Raw genomic sequence first — 20,578 nt, 5'->3', positions numbered from 1 at the left:
AACATCAAAAGCTTCCACGAATAATATAAACACTCAACAACAAAATGAAAATGAGGCTCCCGATGATAACCTTACTGAAATGGAAGATTATAGCGATGGAATTGAAGATCACAGCAACAGTTCAGAAGGTAAAAGTTTTTTTCTTTTAAAGATCACAGCAACAGTTCAGAAGGTAAAAGTTTTTTCTTAACATATAGGGATCAATCCTAATGACATTGTACATTGATTTACAGTGTCCAGAGCTTTTGTAGTCGTCAGTCGTTTTCCACAATTTCTTAAAACAATTTCATTTTCCTCCCAAATTGTTTGCTTGATTTTGATCAAAGCTTTACAGGAAACATCTTGAGATATTATTTTTTACAAAAAGTATAAACATGATTCTTGCCTGTTGCCTAAGTTGGTATCAGGCGCTAAAAGTCGACTTTTAAAACGATATCTTTAAAAATCTTATTTTCCGAAACTACAACCACCAGAGTTATGTTTGGCCGGACACCATATTTGTCCTTTACAAAATCAAAAAAAGTTTTGCCCAGGGTATGAAATAGTCCGCCCTAGATGTAACTTAAGTTATATAGACTTGTATAGTAAAATATCTTAAATCCTGGTGCTTTTATTTTATTGTACATATTGGTCTTCCAGTTAAGTGATTAAAATCATGCCTTATCATTTTGAAGCACGTTTAATCAATTTTCTTTTAAAATAATTGTCGTCTTCTATTTATAATTTTCTGTATGGAATAATGTATAATGACATCTAGTCCATGATTGTCTAGTGTGTCCTGTCTTGTACGGATATTTGCTGAGCTCCTTGCCGTTGGTTCTATGCTTTTGAGTTGCCTTGAATGCCGTTTTTCCTTGTTAAGCTTTTTTCATAGAAGAAGGGGAAATAATTTATGTCTTCTTTCGTGGAATAACCATTCCAAGAACTTAAATATTTGACATGGGTAATTGCCTAGTAGACCTCAAGTGGATAAACAGTTTCAAAAAAGATACGACATTTTGACATTCATACATAATGTCAGTGTTGCTGCCTCTTAACCTTGAAGCAAGGAAACACAAACCTGAGTTCTAAACATTGAATATTATTATGAGTATTAGTACTGTGAAGTAGTTTCAATTTCCTAACATTGGTCCAAAGGTTATACAACGGACAATGATTCGCTAACGGACAGATGAATAATCACGTACAAAACATTAAACGTCGACATGTGACGTATTTAGGGCGTTTTAAGATATTTATGAAAGAATCAGGTAGGATTTATATCTCATGTTCATTTTCAGACTGAATAAATATATATATTTAAATGGTTCTCATATTGTTAACTTTAAGCAAGCGATAAAAAATGTGACCAGTTTTCATTTGACTGTCTTTGTGACTGCTTGTTTGTAGCGCAACGGACTCGGAAATAACATTGATAATAATTTACCCAGTTTTCATTTGACTGCCTTTGTGACTGCTTGTTGTAGCGCAATGGACTCGGAAATAACATTATTTGTTATAGACCCTTATAACCCAATAAATGTTTTAATTATCAACAGTTACGAATAATAAAAAACAATGCTTTTACACATTGATATTTACTAAAACTTTGTAAAGATTAGTCCAAAAGGACATAGCAAATTAATGCAGTGAATTTGACAATGTTTTTATTATTACGTTATTCTTGTTGGACAGTGTTTAGTCAAGATATATTTAAAATGCGGAACCAAAATTACAGCAATGACATTTTTTTCATAACATTTATAGCATTAATCAGTTTAACCTGTTATCTTTTTGTTGTTTTTGTTGTTTTGCCGCGGCGTCCACAGCTGATTTTTTCAGGTAGGTAACTTGCAAGCATCTGTCCCTCACCGGTTTCGATTTGAATCCAGCCACACACTTTGGAGTCTACGTGAGTTGAAGCTATCCGTCTAGCTTACGGAATGTCGATGATTCTACACAGGTGACCGATGGTGCATGAAATAATGCCCGGGGCGGTACCTGACCTGAGATCTTCCTCCATATGGAAAGCTTGTAAGTCGCCACTACTATGTTAATGCAACGTAAAATAAACCTTGTTATGTTTTGTTTTTTATGCATCCAGGATGCAAACTTTCTGACGACGAACGATACACGTATTGGAACACGAACGGAGATGAAATCAAACCGGGAGATAATGTGAGTGCGTTTAATTAACTATATTATCTTATCAAGTAAATAATTAGTTTTAGACCTTTATAATTTTTAATAAAAGACATAATCATAAGAAGACTGCAAAAAAACGTTCGAATGTTACCATTATTACCATTTAAGTTCATTGTAGACATACAATTTAATCTGTCATTTTTTCTTCTTCTAAATAATCTGGCGATGTTGTAATACGTAAACAATTACATATCGGCAATGTATAACAACTTAAATGTTCTTCCAACAGTTTTAATGTTTAAAATTTAGAACTTAAAATCAGAATATTGATTTTCAACTCATTAAAAATATTTGACACGACATTTTTATTATTTTTTCCCTTTCGTTCTTAATATTCGCCTTCCAGATGGGAAGGGCGGGCCGTGCTTAAATCTGTCTTTTCTCTTAGACGCGATCCTGCTGTTATTCAAAATATTATTGTTATATTATAATGACATTTAGAACCTTAATATGTAGCAATATGGAAATGTAAAAAAAACAACAAAAAAACACGTTGGAGAATCTTCACGTACTTTAAACTGTAATGATATTTGGTAATTCTATTACGTTATTAGGACTTATCTTTCATTTTACTAATAAGTTATTTCAAAAGTAGGTGATTTTTTATCCAATAAGGTGAAAATATCTGCAATGCGGCAATTATGTTAAGATAAAGGATATAATTAAGTCGTAATCAGAAGATGATTTACCTTTAACTAATTCCTATTTAGAGAATATTTTATATTCTATAGATAAGTGGTTATTTTATCATAAGTCAATGGCAATAACTCTAACAAAACGGGACAAAAATCCACATGCAAAACCACAGGTGCATACCCTAACAGTGATGTTGATCATTATTCCCGTAAAATGGTTGACTCTAACTCAAGCACTCAAGGAACGATTTTTACTAAGTCAATGGCAATTACTTCTTTCATACTTGATAATTCTTCAAGCGGAACCCCAGGTGCACAACTACTTATGCTGACCAACATTCCTGTTAAGTATCACGATTCTATGTTAAATTCCTTTTGAGCTACGTACAGCACAAATTGAAAATTGCATAATTTCACAAAGTCAAGGGCAATAACTGTGGCAAAACAAAACAATTCACAGGGAAAACACCAGGTGTACAAATTCACAGATGTTTGCAAACCTAGGTCAAATACTTTTTGAGCTACGTGCGACAGAAGTCGAGAATTCCAAATGTTTACTTAGTCACAGGCAATAACTCTGGGAAAACAGAATATATCCACACGTGTGGTGCGAAATGAAACATGCTGAGCCACTTTCCTGTATAGTTTTGTGTGTGACACTAGGTCAAATATCTATTAAGCTACGTATGACACAGTTGAAATTTGCAAATTCTTACTAAGTCAAGGGCAATAACAAATACTGAATAAATCCACACGAAAAAACCAAGGTGCGCACTATACATGCTGAATCATGAAAATGTCATGACCCTAGTTTAAATACTTTTTAGCTACGTGAGACACAAGTTTAAAAGTGCAAATTCTACAACTTGCAAACATTTACTCTGACAAAACGGAACAAATTCACAAGCAAAACAACAGTTACACAATTTCATATGCTAATTAACATTCCTGTAAAGTTTCATGACAATAGGTCAAATACTTTTTGCGCTACTTGCGACACAAGTTCAAAAATGCAATATTTTACTTAGTCAATGGCAATAACTAACAAAACAGAATAAATCCACAAGTCAAACGCTAATGCTGATCAACATTCCTGTAAAGTTTCATGACTCTAGGTCAAACACTTTTTGATCTACGTTCAACACAAAATGAGACCAGACGGATGGATGGACAGACAAGGGTCAATCTAAACATCGTTATATATAGAATTTTTTTTTGTTTCAAATCTTAGTGATTTTTGATGATGCATTTAAAGTAACTCAGTACAAGATTTCACGTTTAAAATTATGAAAATTAAGTTCAACAGGAAAAGGATCACGATAAGCAGTATGAAACTTTATCCAGACTTTGGATATGTAATTAATGCGACAGCATGGAATAAACGGCCTAAATACTGAACAATAATAAAAAAATTAATGAGAACCTTTAAATGAGCAATAAGAAGGAATCAAAGCAGAAGATGGTAATGCGAAATTAAAATGAAAGGTATGTGAGCAATACGGCAAACATAAATTAACATACACTGATACAAATTGAGCTTAATTGAACGTTCAGTTTTATTAGTCCCCTACCAGTTTACCCTCCGTCCGTCTGTCCGTCCGTCCGTCTGTATGTCCGTCTTTCAGTCCGTCAGTTCGTCCTCAAAACTGGATCCCGCGATAACGCAAACAGTACTAGAAATATTTTATAAAACTTGAAATATAGGTAGATGGCAGACTGGAGATTATGCACGTATTTTTTGTTCTTTCTATGTTGAAAAGTCTAGTTGCTATGGCAACAAATAGACTGAAAATATGGCAAATTTTACACATTTAATGTATCCAGTGATAACGCAAAAAGTACTGGAAATATTTTTATGAAACTTGCAATATGGGTTGATGGCAGTCTGGAAATCATGCACGTCTTTTTCTTTTCTTCCTATATTGAAAATTCTGGTTGCTATGACAACAAATAGACTGGAAACACATAAACTGGATCTAGTGATAATGAAAAAAGTAATAAAAATATTTGTATGAAACTTAAAATATGGGTAGATTGCAGTCTGGAGATTATGCATGCCTTTTTCTTTCCTTCCTATGTTGAAAAATTGGTTGTCATGGCAACAAATAGGCTTAACAAAACCTTAAAATGTGGATTGATGGCAGTATGGAAATTATACACATCATTTTAATCTTGACTATAGGGAGTATTACCTAACAAACGTCGGCAACCTCGTCAAGATTTCTGATACTAGTTTTTAGGCTTTTTCACTATAAGTTCTTTATTTCATAAGGTAATTATTTCAATCTTTAAATATAAGTTTCTGGTCATCAACCACAGCATATGTGACAATATTTACAACTTTAGCACACAAATCAGAATTGCCTTCTTTGAACTTAGAATTTTCATGAAAAAAATGTTTTTTAATAACTTCTTTATTTCTTAATGTATCTTCTTCAAACTTCATATATATGTTTCTTATTATCAATCAACATTTTTGAGAAGGTTAAATACTCTAGCAAGACTATTTCCAGAATTATCTCCCCCTTGAACTTAGATTTCTTTCGAGAAATTGGTATATTTTACTCCAACTTCTTCATAACTTATAGGATTTATTCAAACTCCCACATCATAATAATATGGCTAGGTTATAAGTCTCAGAATTATCTCCTCCTTCAACTTGATTTTGTTTTATTCTGTTAACTTTCTTTTACTTCAAATTCAAAATAAACATGCATTATCAACACCTTCATTACTAATTGTTCTTTGTTACACTCACATCATGTATGATGTCTTGCATCTTTATTCAAGAGTTATCTCCTCTTTAATATGTTGTTTGCTTTTAAAAATTTTATATTTTGGTAACAGGGATGTTTAAAAAATTAACTTTAAAGTGCGCTTTAGTCCATCTGTCTGTCTTTTCACAAAACAAAAAACTGTTTCCTGTGATCACTTTTAAAGAACTTTTCCAACAAATTTACTTAAAGTAGAAACATAAGTGAATGGCCAATGGCTCAGAATGTTGCTGGGATTTTTACCGGTAGGGAACTTATGGATTGCTGTCAATACTACGATAATCGCTTGTACTTTATAGCGTAAAATCGGCTATTTTCCAATATTTTGCCTATGTTTAAACGGGACCAAAACCATGTGAGTCATGCGCTCTTGATATAGCCTGCTTTTACCTATGCGCAAAACCGCCTCCGTGGTCGATGGGTTAGAGTCGATGACATCTTATCCAGTTACCTCTCTGGTGTGGGTTCGTTCCCCGGGAGATGATTTGGTAGTTTAGCGGGGAGGTAGGTAGTCTAGTACTGGTGTAACTCTTCAGGAACGATCGTTAGGAAACTATCCGCCTATATATACGCAACATATTATACAGGGCCTGGTAAAAAAAAAGAAAAAAAAAGATCGCCGATTTGGCCTATTTGTCAAAAGAGTCATGTACTCTTTTCATAATTGCATAATGGATTCAGGGGCTTTTATCGCAGCAACCAAGTACCTCTGCCGGAAATACGGCGCTAATCTTGGTTGTTACTCTTTCTAAGAAACAGACCGTTTTCAATGTAAACACATATATGTCATCTAGTTTAATACTCCGATTAACTTATATTTGTTTTTGAGAATAACGTTTAGTGCCGTTTTTTGTACAGTTGTGTGCTTTTGTTGTAAATTCACAAATAATGCTCTAAATGCCGGTTCTGCCTAAAACGGTTGAGAGAGAACCGCTTGTCTGATAGTAGACTTGGTTTAGGCTTCGTAACTTGTAATTTAATGATTCGCCCTAATGTTATACAGTACGTTTGCTAGGATCCAGTTTGGGATAAGTGATAATGACATAATTAGAGGATAAAATAAGGGTATTGATCTAGTGTAAGTTCAGTACTAAATTTATTGAACGAGTTGACTAGGATGATATTGCGCGAGCCTCTGGCAAGCATAGCATAATATTAATTATTCAATGAATTCAATAAATTTCAATAATGAACAAACACGAACATAATATTGTCTTTATCACGTACCCAAGATAAAGGCTGTTTGAAGTGAAAAAAGTTACATGTTTTCATTTACGCGCCAATTGTCTCTAACATACTGATTATTTAATAAATACATCATATTTTAAGGCTGTTCTTTGAAAATGCTCCTTTTAACTTTTATTTTATGTTGATACTCTGTTTGTTTCTTTAAAAGAAAAAGACATATTCATACTCTGTTCACTTGGTGTTCAAAAGTTGATACAGCTACTTATATGTGTTTACGCAAATCTTGCATATTGTACCTTTAATATCAGACTATGTAGCAATAATTATCAATATTTTCAAAAATGAGCATAATACATCTTCGAAAAGTAATCAAATGCAAAATGTTTTATTTTCTGCATGCATTATATATGGCCTTATGACGTTTCACTATTCTTTATGAACTATTTCTAAAGAAAGTCATCCTGTTCTTTCACAAAATCCGAACAAAAGAAAGAATCTAAAATACAATTCATTTAAATTGTTTTTAGCTCGTTTAGAAAAGAATATCTATTAAGCATTGCCTAGGAACACGGACTGTAATTAAAATACAAGTAACACATAGTTTGACCAATAACTTATGTAACTTTTAAGTAATTATAATTGGTATTGAGGTGATATTGATTATCGTTGTTCTGGTTCCCTTTCCTCCATGTCCTCCGTCAACAAAGACTTGATGCTAGCATACATGGCACCATATTAAATTTGGTAACAAATGAAGGGCGTAGACCTACTTCAGCAGAGGCGAAACAAATGAAATGTGTGACACTCTTTCAGTCGTTACCTCTCTCATTCGTTAAGGTTTCGAACTAACGCTTAATACCCCTGCTCTTTTTTTCTGTCGCTAATTTAAAATCATTTTCGGAGTTTCTGAGGCTCACGTTTTGTCTTGGGTAGAGTAATCTAATTTTTTTCTTGAATTAATAAATCTTAAATGTTAAGCTTTGTTAAAACTATTAAAATTCGACATTTAGTTCGGCTCTGTTCAAAGTTGTAGGCCCCGGAAAAAATAAAACGGATACGTTAAATATGTTGAGTTGGAAAAATACCGTCCAAGAGCACAAGAATTTCATGATTTTTTTGGATTGGATATACATCGTGAATCTAAATTAAAATTAAATTTAATGCTATAATAGCGACAACGCACAATATTTTCGTGTTATAAAGTTTGCAGATTCCCTCGGAACCGATGGATCCCTCGCTCTTTTCGAGCACCAACCGTTCCTCGGGACTCTGCAGAGTGACGTTATTACACGGAAAAACGTGCGTTAACACTTTATAGTGTTATAATTAATCAATTTTATATCCCATATTGTGTAAGTTCTAAATATAATATAGATAAATCAAGCATGTAAGAAATATGAGGACAACATTACACTAACCCTTATTGGTATAGAAGGAGATTATAAGGCATACATACGTTTTTAAAACAAAAAATGTATTATACATTAGTGTCGAGAATAGTTTATTTCATATTAAAATTTCAAAACACATATTTTTATTTATTTCAACAGATTGTTGCTGGGGACATATTGACGGTGAAATGCAGATTCATTGACATGTACACATTCATGACGTATGACTACGATTACTACAATGATACTGATACGACTGCTGATAATATACCAAATTCTGATGATATAACAATTTTTTGCAAGAATGATCATTCAATGACAAAAATAACAAAAGAATGTTATGATGGTATGTCTCAACAGTAAATTTGTTTTTTTTTTTGTTAAATAAATTAGTGAATCAGAAAAGTAATAAGGTATTATATTTTAATTTTCTTTCTTAACGCAGCATGACATTTTGACTACAATAATAAAGTAAATTTGCATGATTTTAGATAGCCTCAACATAGAAGACTTAAATAGAAAATCCTTGCATAAATTTATGCACTAGCAGTCCTCACAGTAAATCTATTAAACTTGCTTGCTTATCAATGTGATAGCTTCCGAATCAAAGTAAATAATTGTGTTATTGTTATTTTGTGAATACGAAGATTTTGAATAATCATTTAAACAAACTGAAATTGATAATGGTGAGTTGTTTCAATCATAAACAAGTAATGTACATTGTGTGTCTGTTTTTGTTTTCTTGTCTATTTGGCTGTTTGTTATTTTTGCTTTTTATGTATATTTTCATACGACATTTTTAAAAAAATACGAATTGTAAGGATTATTTTTTCTTTTGTATTTAAGCGACGAAAGATAAAAGCTGTCTGCAGATTGATAACGGAAATGTAATTATATCAAACAGCTACTACGTTGTGTCCTGTGATAAGGGATTCTCATTAGATATTTTTGAGCCAGAGGAAAAAAGGAGCAATTGTATTGACGGTAAATTAAAAAGTGTAATCGGAGGTCAGGAACCAGAATGTATACCAGGTACATTTTATGTGTATTGTTGCAAGAGGTCACCTTATCTTTTTTTTCTTATTAAGATTTTGACCATATTTAAAAAAAACATAGAAGGGAGATTTTAAATGTGTTTACAGTTTTAGGAAATAATTGCATTCCGTGGCTTTTATAGCAAGAGTTCTAATTGAGGTATAAAAGCTTTTAGGTTTTGTTAATATTCATTAACATTTTATATGTATTATTGTTCGAGTTCACCTAAACAATCTTATTTTCTCATTAAGATTTTGACTATAAAGAACCATGGAAAGGAGTTCTGTGTCTGTGTTTACATTTTAAGTAAAAAAATGCATACTGTAGCTTTTAAAACAAGAGTTTAAATTGAGGTATAAAAGGTTTAAAGTTTTGTATTTACCCAAATTAATAAGTTTGATCAACATAATCATTTTCAGTTCAGTTCGATGGTGATAATATGTTTGGTATGTGTCGTTTGTTGTATAACCGCCACATTAAACAAAGTTTCATTTCAAAGGTTAAAGCTTTATCGTATACAACCATTTCGACTGTTGTAGAACAAAGATAATTAAATAATGTATTTGATTTTTTTTTCATTACGTCGTTTTTGCAGATCGTTGTAAAGTACCATATGACTATGACACACTCCTGTCAATATCTGACAGATCTCATGTTAGTCTCTCTGGAGGCTCTGTTGTTGCGGTGGGGGACTTTGTTTACTTCAACTGTTCAAAGACAGGAAATGATATGCACGAACCTGTAAACAGAAGATTCAAGTGTATAAACGGCCAGTGGATTGAGGATGAACGAGATAAATCATGGAAGTTTGGAAATAACGGGACTTTCCCGAAATGTAGAAAAAGTAAATACATTCCTTTATTAAAACTATTGTTATTATAAAGCATATCTCAGGGCACATTTTTGTATTTAGCAATTTTGTTTGCGTATTATTTTTTGGCAAACATTTATTAATCTTGAAGTAGTTATTGTGGAATATTGCATAGTTCGAGTGCGCAAGATACTTTGCTATCGTTCTCCATCCTAATATTCTTGTAGAAAAAAAAAATGTTTAACTACCTTCCTTAGTCTTTATTACGTCATTTTGTTAACTGGCGTCACATGTTATATAATATTACTGGTAAGCATAATGCATATATTGTGTAATTGCAATTTGACCGTCCTGTCCATATTTATATGTACTGTGAAGCGTGTTAAAAGTAATTAGACGGCACGTAGATAAATAGTTTACTTATTCCTTACTTCAAGTATTAATAAACTTCACACAACTGCCAATGTTGATTATTGTATATTATATAGACTATTTGTAGATAAGTGGATAAGCAGATCTCCATTAACACAACGAAATGCTAAATAGTAGAACCATCTATGCTTTTTTATACAAGGGTTTATCCGTCGTTTTTATTTTGTTGTTGTTTGTGGTTGTTGTTCTTTTTTGTTTTCAATGAAAAATTATCCTTGTTTCCTTTTAACACAATCAGCTTTATGTTTATGCAGAAATTATGCGTAAAGTATAGCTTGTGAAACATATATCAGCTTAAGTTTCGCTTAAAACCACATTGGCGATTCCGGAAGGAATGCATAAGTCTGTCAAAATTGTTTTATATGTACATTTTTTCTCAAACAGAAATGTAAGATACTCTTTGGTTTCATTTAAGATTGTCAAACAAGTCATGCAATTATCATAAAGTTCAAGCAATATTCAATTTATAAATGCTTTCGTCTTTAATTCAGGTCTACATGAATAAAACAAGTAAGACGCCTGTTTGATTTACATTCGATTTGCATTTTCATTGGTTAAAGGGGTCAAATTCCTTCAAGCAAAAATAACGCAGTTATTATGTTAAAATCACTTTTAAAATCACTTTTTGGTTTCATTGTATCTGTTTAGGGGAGAAAGTGAAACAGAAGATATATGTTTAATTCATATCGTAACAATGATTTTCTATATAGTTCGTTAAGACATCTCACTTTTAATGCTTAAAGTAGCACAATTGATGAGCATTATCAAACTTCCATAGTTTTAAAATAGCTCAGTAAAAACTTGCAAAGCATTTCTAATCGGTACAAGCTTCTTTTGATGTCACTTGCAAGGCTGATTAAGAGCTATAAATGTTCCTATAATTTTATGGTTCAGTACGTCAAAAACCTTGGGCAGTCAACAATGCTTCTTTAATTGGTCGAGAGATATTAATCAAGATAAGAGGAAACACACACACCTAACAAATAATCATTTCTATTTATGAAGAAACCCGTTTTTTTTTATCTCATTACATATATTATAAAAATGTAATTTGATGTTATTCAGCAATGTGTGAACCGGAGTGTGAAAATGGAGGTGTTTGTGTGAGGGATGGTGAATGTAAATGCAAGCATTTTACATCAGGAAAACATTGTGAAAACGGTAAATATAAGAATATCTTTTTTTAAAAACAAATATATAAATCTTGACGAACACTGTATCCGGTAGAGCTCTTTTGTGTATCATATCCTTGTAGATTATGATAATATATATTGATTCTAAAACCTTTACATATTGTTTTGAACGAATTCTTAATAAGCATGTCATGTGAACGTTTGTGATTTATCGGTCTTTTCGAGGTACGAATTGTGTTCTTTTCGTTTCAAAATCGTAATATCTCAAAAAAATCAACCAAGTCGATATTTTGATTTATTTATAGCTCATTTGTATAATGTGTAAACATTGCAATGTTGTTTACTTCAATTTTTGACATGTACTTTAAAAATTTAGTTCTATGTGATGATAAATGCAAATCTAATAACGGTGAATGCGTTGGTCCTGGCAAATGTAGATGCCCGGAGGGGAAATTCGGAACTAACTGTGAACATAGTAAGTATATATGGTGGAAATATAGTATCAGCTAAGTTCTCTTATAGAAGCTAGTAGAAGATGAATTATGAAAGTCTAATAGTTTTAAATAAGATAATATAAAATACTTGAAAAGAGTGATAATGCGGATCAAAAGGCATAAAACGCGAAACAAATGGCGAAATAAGGCGAAAAAAGGATAATATCGAGAAACAAGATGAGTAATAACGCGAAACAAGATGCAATATTATAACGCGTGTAATGATCAAAAATCCTAGTTAACCAGGAACAAAAGTCGTGATATAGCTAATTCGATACCATATCAATGCTAATCATATGGCATTGTTACGAAAGAAAGGATAACAATAAGATCTAGATATATGTGCTTCACATTTTCAATTATCTACGGATACGTTAAATTGTCTGAATTTATTTCTCTTATTAGAAAATACTTACCAAGGTAGAAGTTAACTGTCATCTACTTATAACAAACTTTAATCTAACTTGAATGGTCTATAATGTTTTAACATTTATGTTATTACTTTATTGCATTTGCTATGGAATTATTAGGAAATAATACTCATATACTCTTAACTTAACTTTGACCTTCTTAGTAAAATCAAGTTAATTAATAATTACGTGATACTATTACCTTATAACATGATAAAATCTTCCTATTGGTAATAACGTGATTGTGTGTCCTATTTAGGCTACAAAGGTGAACGTTTATCTTAATTATGTGATAGTTACGCCTAAAAAGGGCGATAGAGTTTAAGTTAAGTCATAATAAGGATACATAACTTCTTTGTATGTTAAGTTGGTGATAGTATCTCCTTATAAAAGACAAAACAAAAACACACAGACCGTAACATGTGGAGGTATCCGTAGATAACTTAATATAATTATGGTGCTAACAATTTATTCAGATCAGTATTGTTCTTCCTTTCTCACGTAACTAGGCCACTTGATAAACATTGAAATGGTTTTGAATTAGCGAAATATTATAACTGTTATATGTTGCGGTTCAGGTCTAAACATCCTTCCGGAGGGGACCCGCCCATTAACGGTAACGAGATACTTTATTACAATTCCAATCCGTATCGCATATTTATGCTTGCATATTGTACCATATTTCCTTTTATTTAAAATTATTTACCTTTATAAAACAGTTTTCCATTGATATTTATGTCATTACACCCGTAACTATTTAGTTACAACAGCGTATGGAATTACAACTTCATTCATAACGGTAAAATTAAGCAAGCGTTTGTATAACACTCGACTTCTCTGGCATCCCCCACATGCCACAGATGAAATTTCCGGATTTCAGTCTAGTCTGACATGCAAAAACAAGGTTTTTGGTTCACGTTATAATTATTTTTGTTGTGCGTGATAACGTCTCTTGGTTCGCTTCTTGACGTCATTATAATTAGCGTTATAACGCATATTTGTGTCGTGTAACGCCGTTTGTGTATACCGTGTTATGCCATTCGTTTCAACATAATTAGCGTTATTTTTGTCACAACGTCTGTTCTTTTGTGATATTACAGCTTTTTATTTTATCTAATTTGAAACTGTTAGTCTTTCGTTATTAATCAATGAGTGAATCTTTAAATTTCAGATTTGATCGATGCGATGTTTATCTCTTTGTCTGCTTGTCCTGTTTACTGAAAAGTTTGATACATTTCATAAAAAATATAAGAATATGAATATATAGAAAACAAACTTTTCGGATGTATTGTGGTTACAAAATGCTATTTTATTTTTGTCAATTTGGACGGAAATTAATATCTGAAATGTTTTTTTATCACATGATAATAGGTTCCTGTAGACTTCCTGAAATTGAAAATATGGCAAAGTTAAACACTCCAAGAACTTATTATGATATTGGCGAAACAGTTCGCGGTTTCACGTGTAGTCCTGGATATTTTTTATCATCCGATAAGGGAATGACATGCCAGAATAATGGAACATGGTCCGATGTTATAACGTGTGTAAAAGGTATTTGTTAAAATATGCATAAACGTCTTTTATATTGTACAAAAATATATAAAAAAAATGAAATACGTTCAGAAATAAAATTGAACATTAAAATTGTTATGACTTTTGAGATTACATAGGCAATTATTACTTTTTTATTGTTAACAAAAATATGTGATAATAGAGCTCTGAAAAATATGTTTTGACTATATTCATATGCAAATATTTATCATATCAATAGTGATGTTGTAGAAGTTATTTAATTACTTCCCAACATCCAGTTCAATTTTCAATCAACATCTAGAGATTTGTTGTATATGGAATGGCAACCACAACAGTTGTTTACATTCAAATGTATTGCTAACTACGAATACATAGCTTGAAAAAATATTTGACTAACCGTCAGACGAATCTAACATAATTGCGCAAGCTGTGTTCGAGTTTAGATATATATCCCGATAAATGCATGTTTAATTTTAAATAATTGCTTATTCTTGAATGAAACTTAATGGAAGAAATATAAAATATCATAATTATTATGGTTGAACGGTCGTTTACATCCGAACAATTCAGAACAATATATTTATTGTGCGATTGTCATATTATTTTCCCAATGACGCTTTCAATGCTCCTAGAAGGTTTCATTTGTATAATTCCAATGTTCAAGATTTTTCTTGCATATCAGACTAGCGTTTCCGTGAGTTTTACCCATGCCGGAAATTTCATGCTGCGCCACTCGTGAAATATACCTTTTGGTGCTCACTCGGTGAAATATATTCCGATCTTACACTGAACTAAACAAATATCCTCTATATAATTATTATGGTTTAACGGTCGTTTACATCCGAACAATTCAGAACAATATATTTATTGTGCGATTGTCATATTATTTTCCCAATGACGCATTCAACACTCTTAGAAGGTTTCATTTGTATAATTCTAATAGTCAAGACATTTATCGTTAACGTTTCCTTGAAAGAGACATACTCAAAAAAACTAAGTATATATTTAGATTAAAATGGGACTGTACATAGTCCAATATAAATATCAGTGATGAATTTTAAAAACATAAAATGGATGGTAAAAGCTCATAAAGGTCAGTGCTGGCGGGCGTTGACATCAGATTGCACTTGCCACTTCAGAAAATAAACAAGCAAACCTTAACACAGTCTGCAACCATTTTCAATCTTACCATTTTAGGGGTACTTGAAGGATTCCGTTTTTCTCTGTTAGATACAAAACTGTTTTGGTTTGGTCGAAGTTGTATTGTTCTTACTCATACCTCATGCTAACAGAATATCAATGGGGTAACTGTCTATAACAGTTTATAACAATTACTCGATACACTCGTTGACGATAGAAGATGTTTCATTCTTTTTATCACTTATTAGATATGCCTTTACTATTTTTCAGAGTTAGCACATCGTTTTTTTGTCATATGACTTTCTTTTAAAGGGGCTAGATATATCATTCATAGCTCGCAATTATTTCATACAATATTCGCAAAATGTTATGTCTTCTAAAGCACATGAGTTGTCTTTTACGTGGTGGTAAAGTTGTTTGTTTACAAACAATTGCAAACTTCTGTCGGAAACCTATGAGGCTATGAACTTTGTGAAAAATAGTTTTTCTTCTGCGTTCCTACTCAATAAGCTTTTCATAATAGCGAATTTTAAGTTTGTATCTCAAATACCTTTTTAAAGTGGCATTATGCGCATTTTTCATTGTCAAATTGACTTAAATTGACTATGTATTTCAATAAACTGGTCGTCATAATGGTTATTGACCAACACATGATATTTGAAAATGTTTAGGGTAAATATACCTCAAAATATAAAAAGACTACGCCACTCTTTTTATAAATTGAAAGTTATTGGTACAGTCCGACGGATAATTACACACATTTCACAGGGCCTAGTGAATATGTATCGTTCATGTAAAGTAAATTATACAATTTTAAGTAATTATGAGAAATTGTTAACTTATTTTGACTTTCTCCTGTTCACTCTATATTTACCCATGGATGTCACTTTATGTACCGCTGTGGTAAACGTTTAAACATGGACAATAAGTTTACAAGTTATTATTAAAAGAGAGGTAATAATTCCCTCGAATTGCACTATTCCTCAGAGGGATGTATCGAGGATAGAACAATAATACCGCAAATACCTTAAATTAAAGAAAAAAAGAACAACACACACAACTACACAAAAAAGGAAGGGTTGCTATCATTAATTATTTTAGAATTATGCTCTGGCCAAACTGTTTGATGAAAGAACGGTGACTGATTTCCTATCCAGGTTCGTCAGTTTCGGAGGAAATTAAAGAAAAGACATTTAAAGTCACAAAAACAATTGTGAAACATCTAGGTTTCTGAACAATGCTTCAAACATTACATATATTGAACTTTTAGATTTAAAACGCGTCTAGAAAGTTCCAGTCCAGCATATGATACAAAATCGCAAACGTTGTATAAAATGAGATTAACAAATCCTCTACCTACATTCCTGAGTAAAAAACGTTATATAATGCAGTTTATTTTCCAAGAGAACAAAAGACATGCTGTTATTTAATGTGACTTTTTTGGATATATTGCTTTTTGATCACTTCCTTTAGTCGGTGTGTATTTAGCAATATATTATGTTACATTGATTTTCATGAAAATATACCGAAACACTAATATTTGCAACTTTTTCCTTTATTAGATCTTAATTATTGTTTTGTTTAAATAATTTAATTTCAATCTACAAAGTTGTGTCTCCATTTGATACTCATCATAAAAAGGACAGGATTTACTCTCCTACCCTGGCACTTTTGCTGTAGAAATGTTTATATATATCTTCCAAAAGTATAAAAGTTTACTTTCAGTAAATAAAATTTTTGTTCGTGATAATCATGCAATTCCTCTTTTATCAGGTATAAGATATCTAATCAGTGCGAAAACAGGAACACGTCCGGGTGCTGGTACAAATGCTAATGTATACATCACTTTGTCCGGATCTGGAGGAAGTACAAGAATAATAGACTTTAAGGGAGGCTTTGAATCTGGCGATGTCGATGAGATAAGAGAATTGGCTAAAGACATACGTCCCGTTCGTTGCATTTTATTCATTATATAAAGCATTTGTAAATGTAGTTCATACTTATAGTAACACTATGATTTATTTTTCCACGAGATTTTGTTGATTTGAATAATGAGTTATACGCAACTAATTGTTTACCCTTGCTTATCATATCGGAATATAATGAAATTGTTCGTCCGTCCGTTTTTCTGTGAATTCTGTCCGTTCTACCGAATTCATCTGTATGTCAGAACCTATTTGGCAATTATTTTCATAAAACTACATGAATGTGTTATCCTTTTATAAGTAAACGATGCTCTTTTATTATCATTGTGATATACAATTGGTTTTAAACATTGTATCTAATGGCCTTTGTTCTCCCACCGCTGATTCAGAAACAATGTAAAATAAGTAGTCGGTTACTTGCGGATAAAAGGGATTGCTGAGTATCAATAAAACCGATAACGTGGACCAACTGCAGACATATGACCAAACAAATTTGTAAAATCGCCGGTTAAACAGAAAACATCAGACTTGTGTGCTTTACTGTTTCGTATTTTTGATTTATAGGATTCAATTACAATGCTATACGCCAGTACATTATAGATAAAAGTCACTAATTTGATTGGTTATCAATTTTAAAGATAATATATATATAGAATATCGTTAAAAATGGTTTCACAACAGTGATCTATATTATATCGAAGGGCATATCAATTAAATTGATTCTTATCTTACATATCCACAGAAGTTTTTTTTGTAATTTCAAATTAACTCATTATCAACATATTTTTCGTATTTTAATAGATACATAAAGTACAGATTGGACATGATGGTGGAAGCTGGCATGATATATTATTATCTGATTGGGACCTGGAATATGTATCAATTTATGTTGAAAATATGGAAGAGTTTTATGTTTTTAGAAATAATCGGAAACAATGGGTGGAGAAAGACAATGTTCTGACTTTGTACAGGGAAGGTAAAGGTTTAACATTGACCTTGATAATGTTATAAATATAATGCTTTTCTGTAAGAAAGTCAACTTGTTCTCTATACCTTTTTAATGTCTTTAAATATCTACCACACATCCGACACCATCAATTCTGTTTGCATAATTGTTCACTTTAACGTAATTGGAACTTTAAGAATAAATTTTTGTACGGGCAATGATATTTATTCAGTCTAATTAAGAAAAGAAATTGTATTGTTTTCAGGAAATAAAGCATGCATCAACTCGTTTGATAATGGACATTTGTGGTATCTTGACTGGGAGGAGCAGCAGCATATACCAATTGGGAACATGTCGCTTCGAACATGTAAACAAACATGCGTTAACTGGAAGGATGAAGCAACACACGAAAAATGTCTATCAGTGTATTATGATCATCTCCATACAGCATGCTATGGTTTCACCTTTTCCGACAGATTCGATCCCATGGTAGATAGGGATTGGCGTGGAAAAGTATATTTAAGAACATGTAAAAATAACAACACAGTCTAAAGGAAAAAAATAGATAGAGTTCAATCAGATAATTGTACTGATTGATATTAATGTTAATGTTCAATAACTGATATCAATATATTTTCTATTACTGTTAATGTTATAAAAATGACACTACAGAGGGTTATATCCCCGGGAGATGCTTTGGTAATTTAGCGCGGAGGAAGGTAGTCTAGTACTGGTGTTACTCTCCAGGAACGATACCCGCCTATATGACTGAAATACTGTTGAGAAAAGACGTAAAATAAAACAAACAAACTACAAAGAAATATATATTTTTATATTTTATAATGATGTTCTTGGCTCGAGTCCCGGTTGCTGTGTACCGATCTTTCGTGTGACTTTTCTGTGTATAATTTCCAGCTCATGACTTTCTTCCTTTCATATGTATACTTGACAGGTATAAATGTAATACATAAGATAATCAAAATACATTGAAGATCACTGCGGGTTTAATGTAATGTTTTATGTGACGAAATACACTCGCAGGTCCATAAAAGACACATTATGCATCAGAAACGATTTTTTCATTCTTATAAAATGTCAAACATAAATAATGATTTTATGTTTCATGCTTATTATCTGATGAAACAGAGACATGATTTCATATCTCATTGTTGGAATGATTGTAATAGTGCCGGTTAATTATCAGTGGTTCAAGCTGATTCGAGCCCAATACTCAGTGGCGCTCTGGACAGACTTTTAATATAAATGGCCTAATTACTATACGGACGACACATGATCACAAATATATATTTAAACGGCACTTTACCCAGGTTCTCTGAACCCTTAATTGCCAACCAGTGGCTAGGATGGTGGTGTTGGACGCTACCTTCAAATTACTCTTATTAAGAAAGTACAACACAAGACTTTATAAAGTTAACACTAACGATAATCATAGAATTTATTTATCAAGAGTATGCATAAAATTATATTTTAAACCAGAATCTATCAACAACGAGTTATTTATTTAAAAAGAATTTTTAAGTATTTATTAATAAGCAATCATATAGATTTAAAACAAAGTCAAAACTATAAAGTTTTGAAAGAGTGCCAAAGCTCTAAAGCTTTGAAGTGAACTGACCTGTCAGCCAGTTCCCAAGACAAGAAATATTAAAAATCACCCGGTATTTATACACTTTTGGTAGTCATGACAATGCTTAACTGTAAGATTGATTGGTCAAAATTACTCATAACAAGTTCTGAACTAATCGAATTATTTCAATCAAGACGACCAATGAAATATATAGAATTAAAATGAAAGCACCAATCAAATTAACTCTACAAAATAAGATACTGAAAATAAGCGAAAAGGGCAATAACATCTGAGCAACGTTTACTAAAATGCAGCCCTATTACAAACTGTATGCCAAATGATTAATCTATACAAGTTGAACACAATAGTATTTCCCTTCCATAAAAAGAAATTAATCACTATAACTGCAGTACATAAATAAAAGACTTAAAACAATTCGAACTTGCTCCCTTTTAAACAAATATTCTTGCATCAGATAAGTTGTCAATGTTGACTATTGACAGAACACATGCATCCATTCTATACGCGGTTATCGTACTTTTACATATATTGTACAATAGACAAAACGTCCTTATAGGTTAATAACTTGCACGATTAAGGTAACAAAGTATTTCGCGTACGGTGCAAATATTAACATTGCCACAAATTCAATGTGATTACACTTGACATAAGAATATACGTTAAGTGTTTCAAAGCAATTGCCACTGTATGCAACACAAGGTCGATTCCTATAAACCTTTCCATATATAATTATTCCTCATAAGAAGTAGTTATGTTGAACAAATGCAACAAACTCCTCACAGTGATTACCTCCCTTGGCAGAATTGTAATCACTGCCTTCACAGACGTCACATGATGATGAAAGTAAGATGACGTAACGTTGAAATTCAAATGTAAATATCGACCGTTACATAGAAAATCTATCGTCATTTCTCTCTTTCTGTTTTATTTTTTACTTT

General features: G+C 31.9%; 1 protein-coding gene across 2 annotated transcripts in view; it reads left to right on the top strand.

The window, feature by feature from the left end:
* Positions 1-18,837, top strand: part of LOC132723264 (sushi, von Willebrand factor type A, EGF and pentraxin domain-containing protein 1-like) — a 43,281-nt gene extending 24,444 nt beyond the window's left edge. The window contains exons 19-29 of one of the 2 annotated variants that reach the window (XM_060707939.1): positions 12-128; positions 2,084-2,157; positions 8,332-8,518; positions 9,019-9,204; positions 9,803-10,051; positions 11,516-11,611; positions 11,960-12,058; positions 13,859-14,038; positions 16,934-17,109; positions 17,887-18,061; positions 18,297-18,837. In XM_060707939.1, the coding sequence (XP_060563922.1) occupies positions 12-128; positions 2,084-2,157; positions 8,332-8,518; positions 9,019-9,204; positions 9,803-10,051; positions 11,516-11,611; positions 11,960-12,058; positions 13,859-14,038; positions 16,934-17,109; positions 17,887-18,061; positions 18,297-18,583 (1,826 nt within the window). In that variant the 3' untranslated portion in view covers positions 18,584-18,837. The remainder of the gene's footprint in view (positions 1-11; positions 129-2,083; positions 2,158-8,331; positions 8,519-9,018; positions 9,205-9,802; positions 10,052-11,515; positions 11,612-11,959; positions 12,059-13,858; positions 14,039-16,933; positions 17,110-17,886; positions 18,062-18,296) is intronic. The other variant, XM_060707940.1, reaches the window with a different exon arrangement.
* The last annotated feature ends 1,741 nt before the right edge of the window (positions 18,838-20,578 follow it).

Source organism: Ruditapes philippinarum, unplaced genomic scaffold, assembly GCF_026571515.1.
Source record: "Ruditapes philippinarum isolate M1 unplaced genomic scaffold, ASM2657151v2 ctg3012_1_1_1_1, whole genome shotgun sequence".
Lineage (NCBI taxonomy): Eukaryota > Metazoa > Mollusca > Bivalvia > Venerida > Veneridae > Ruditapes > Ruditapes philippinarum.
The sequence above is the reverse complement of the archived record's forward strand: the minus strand, read 5'-3'. Positions and strand labels throughout refer to the sequence as shown.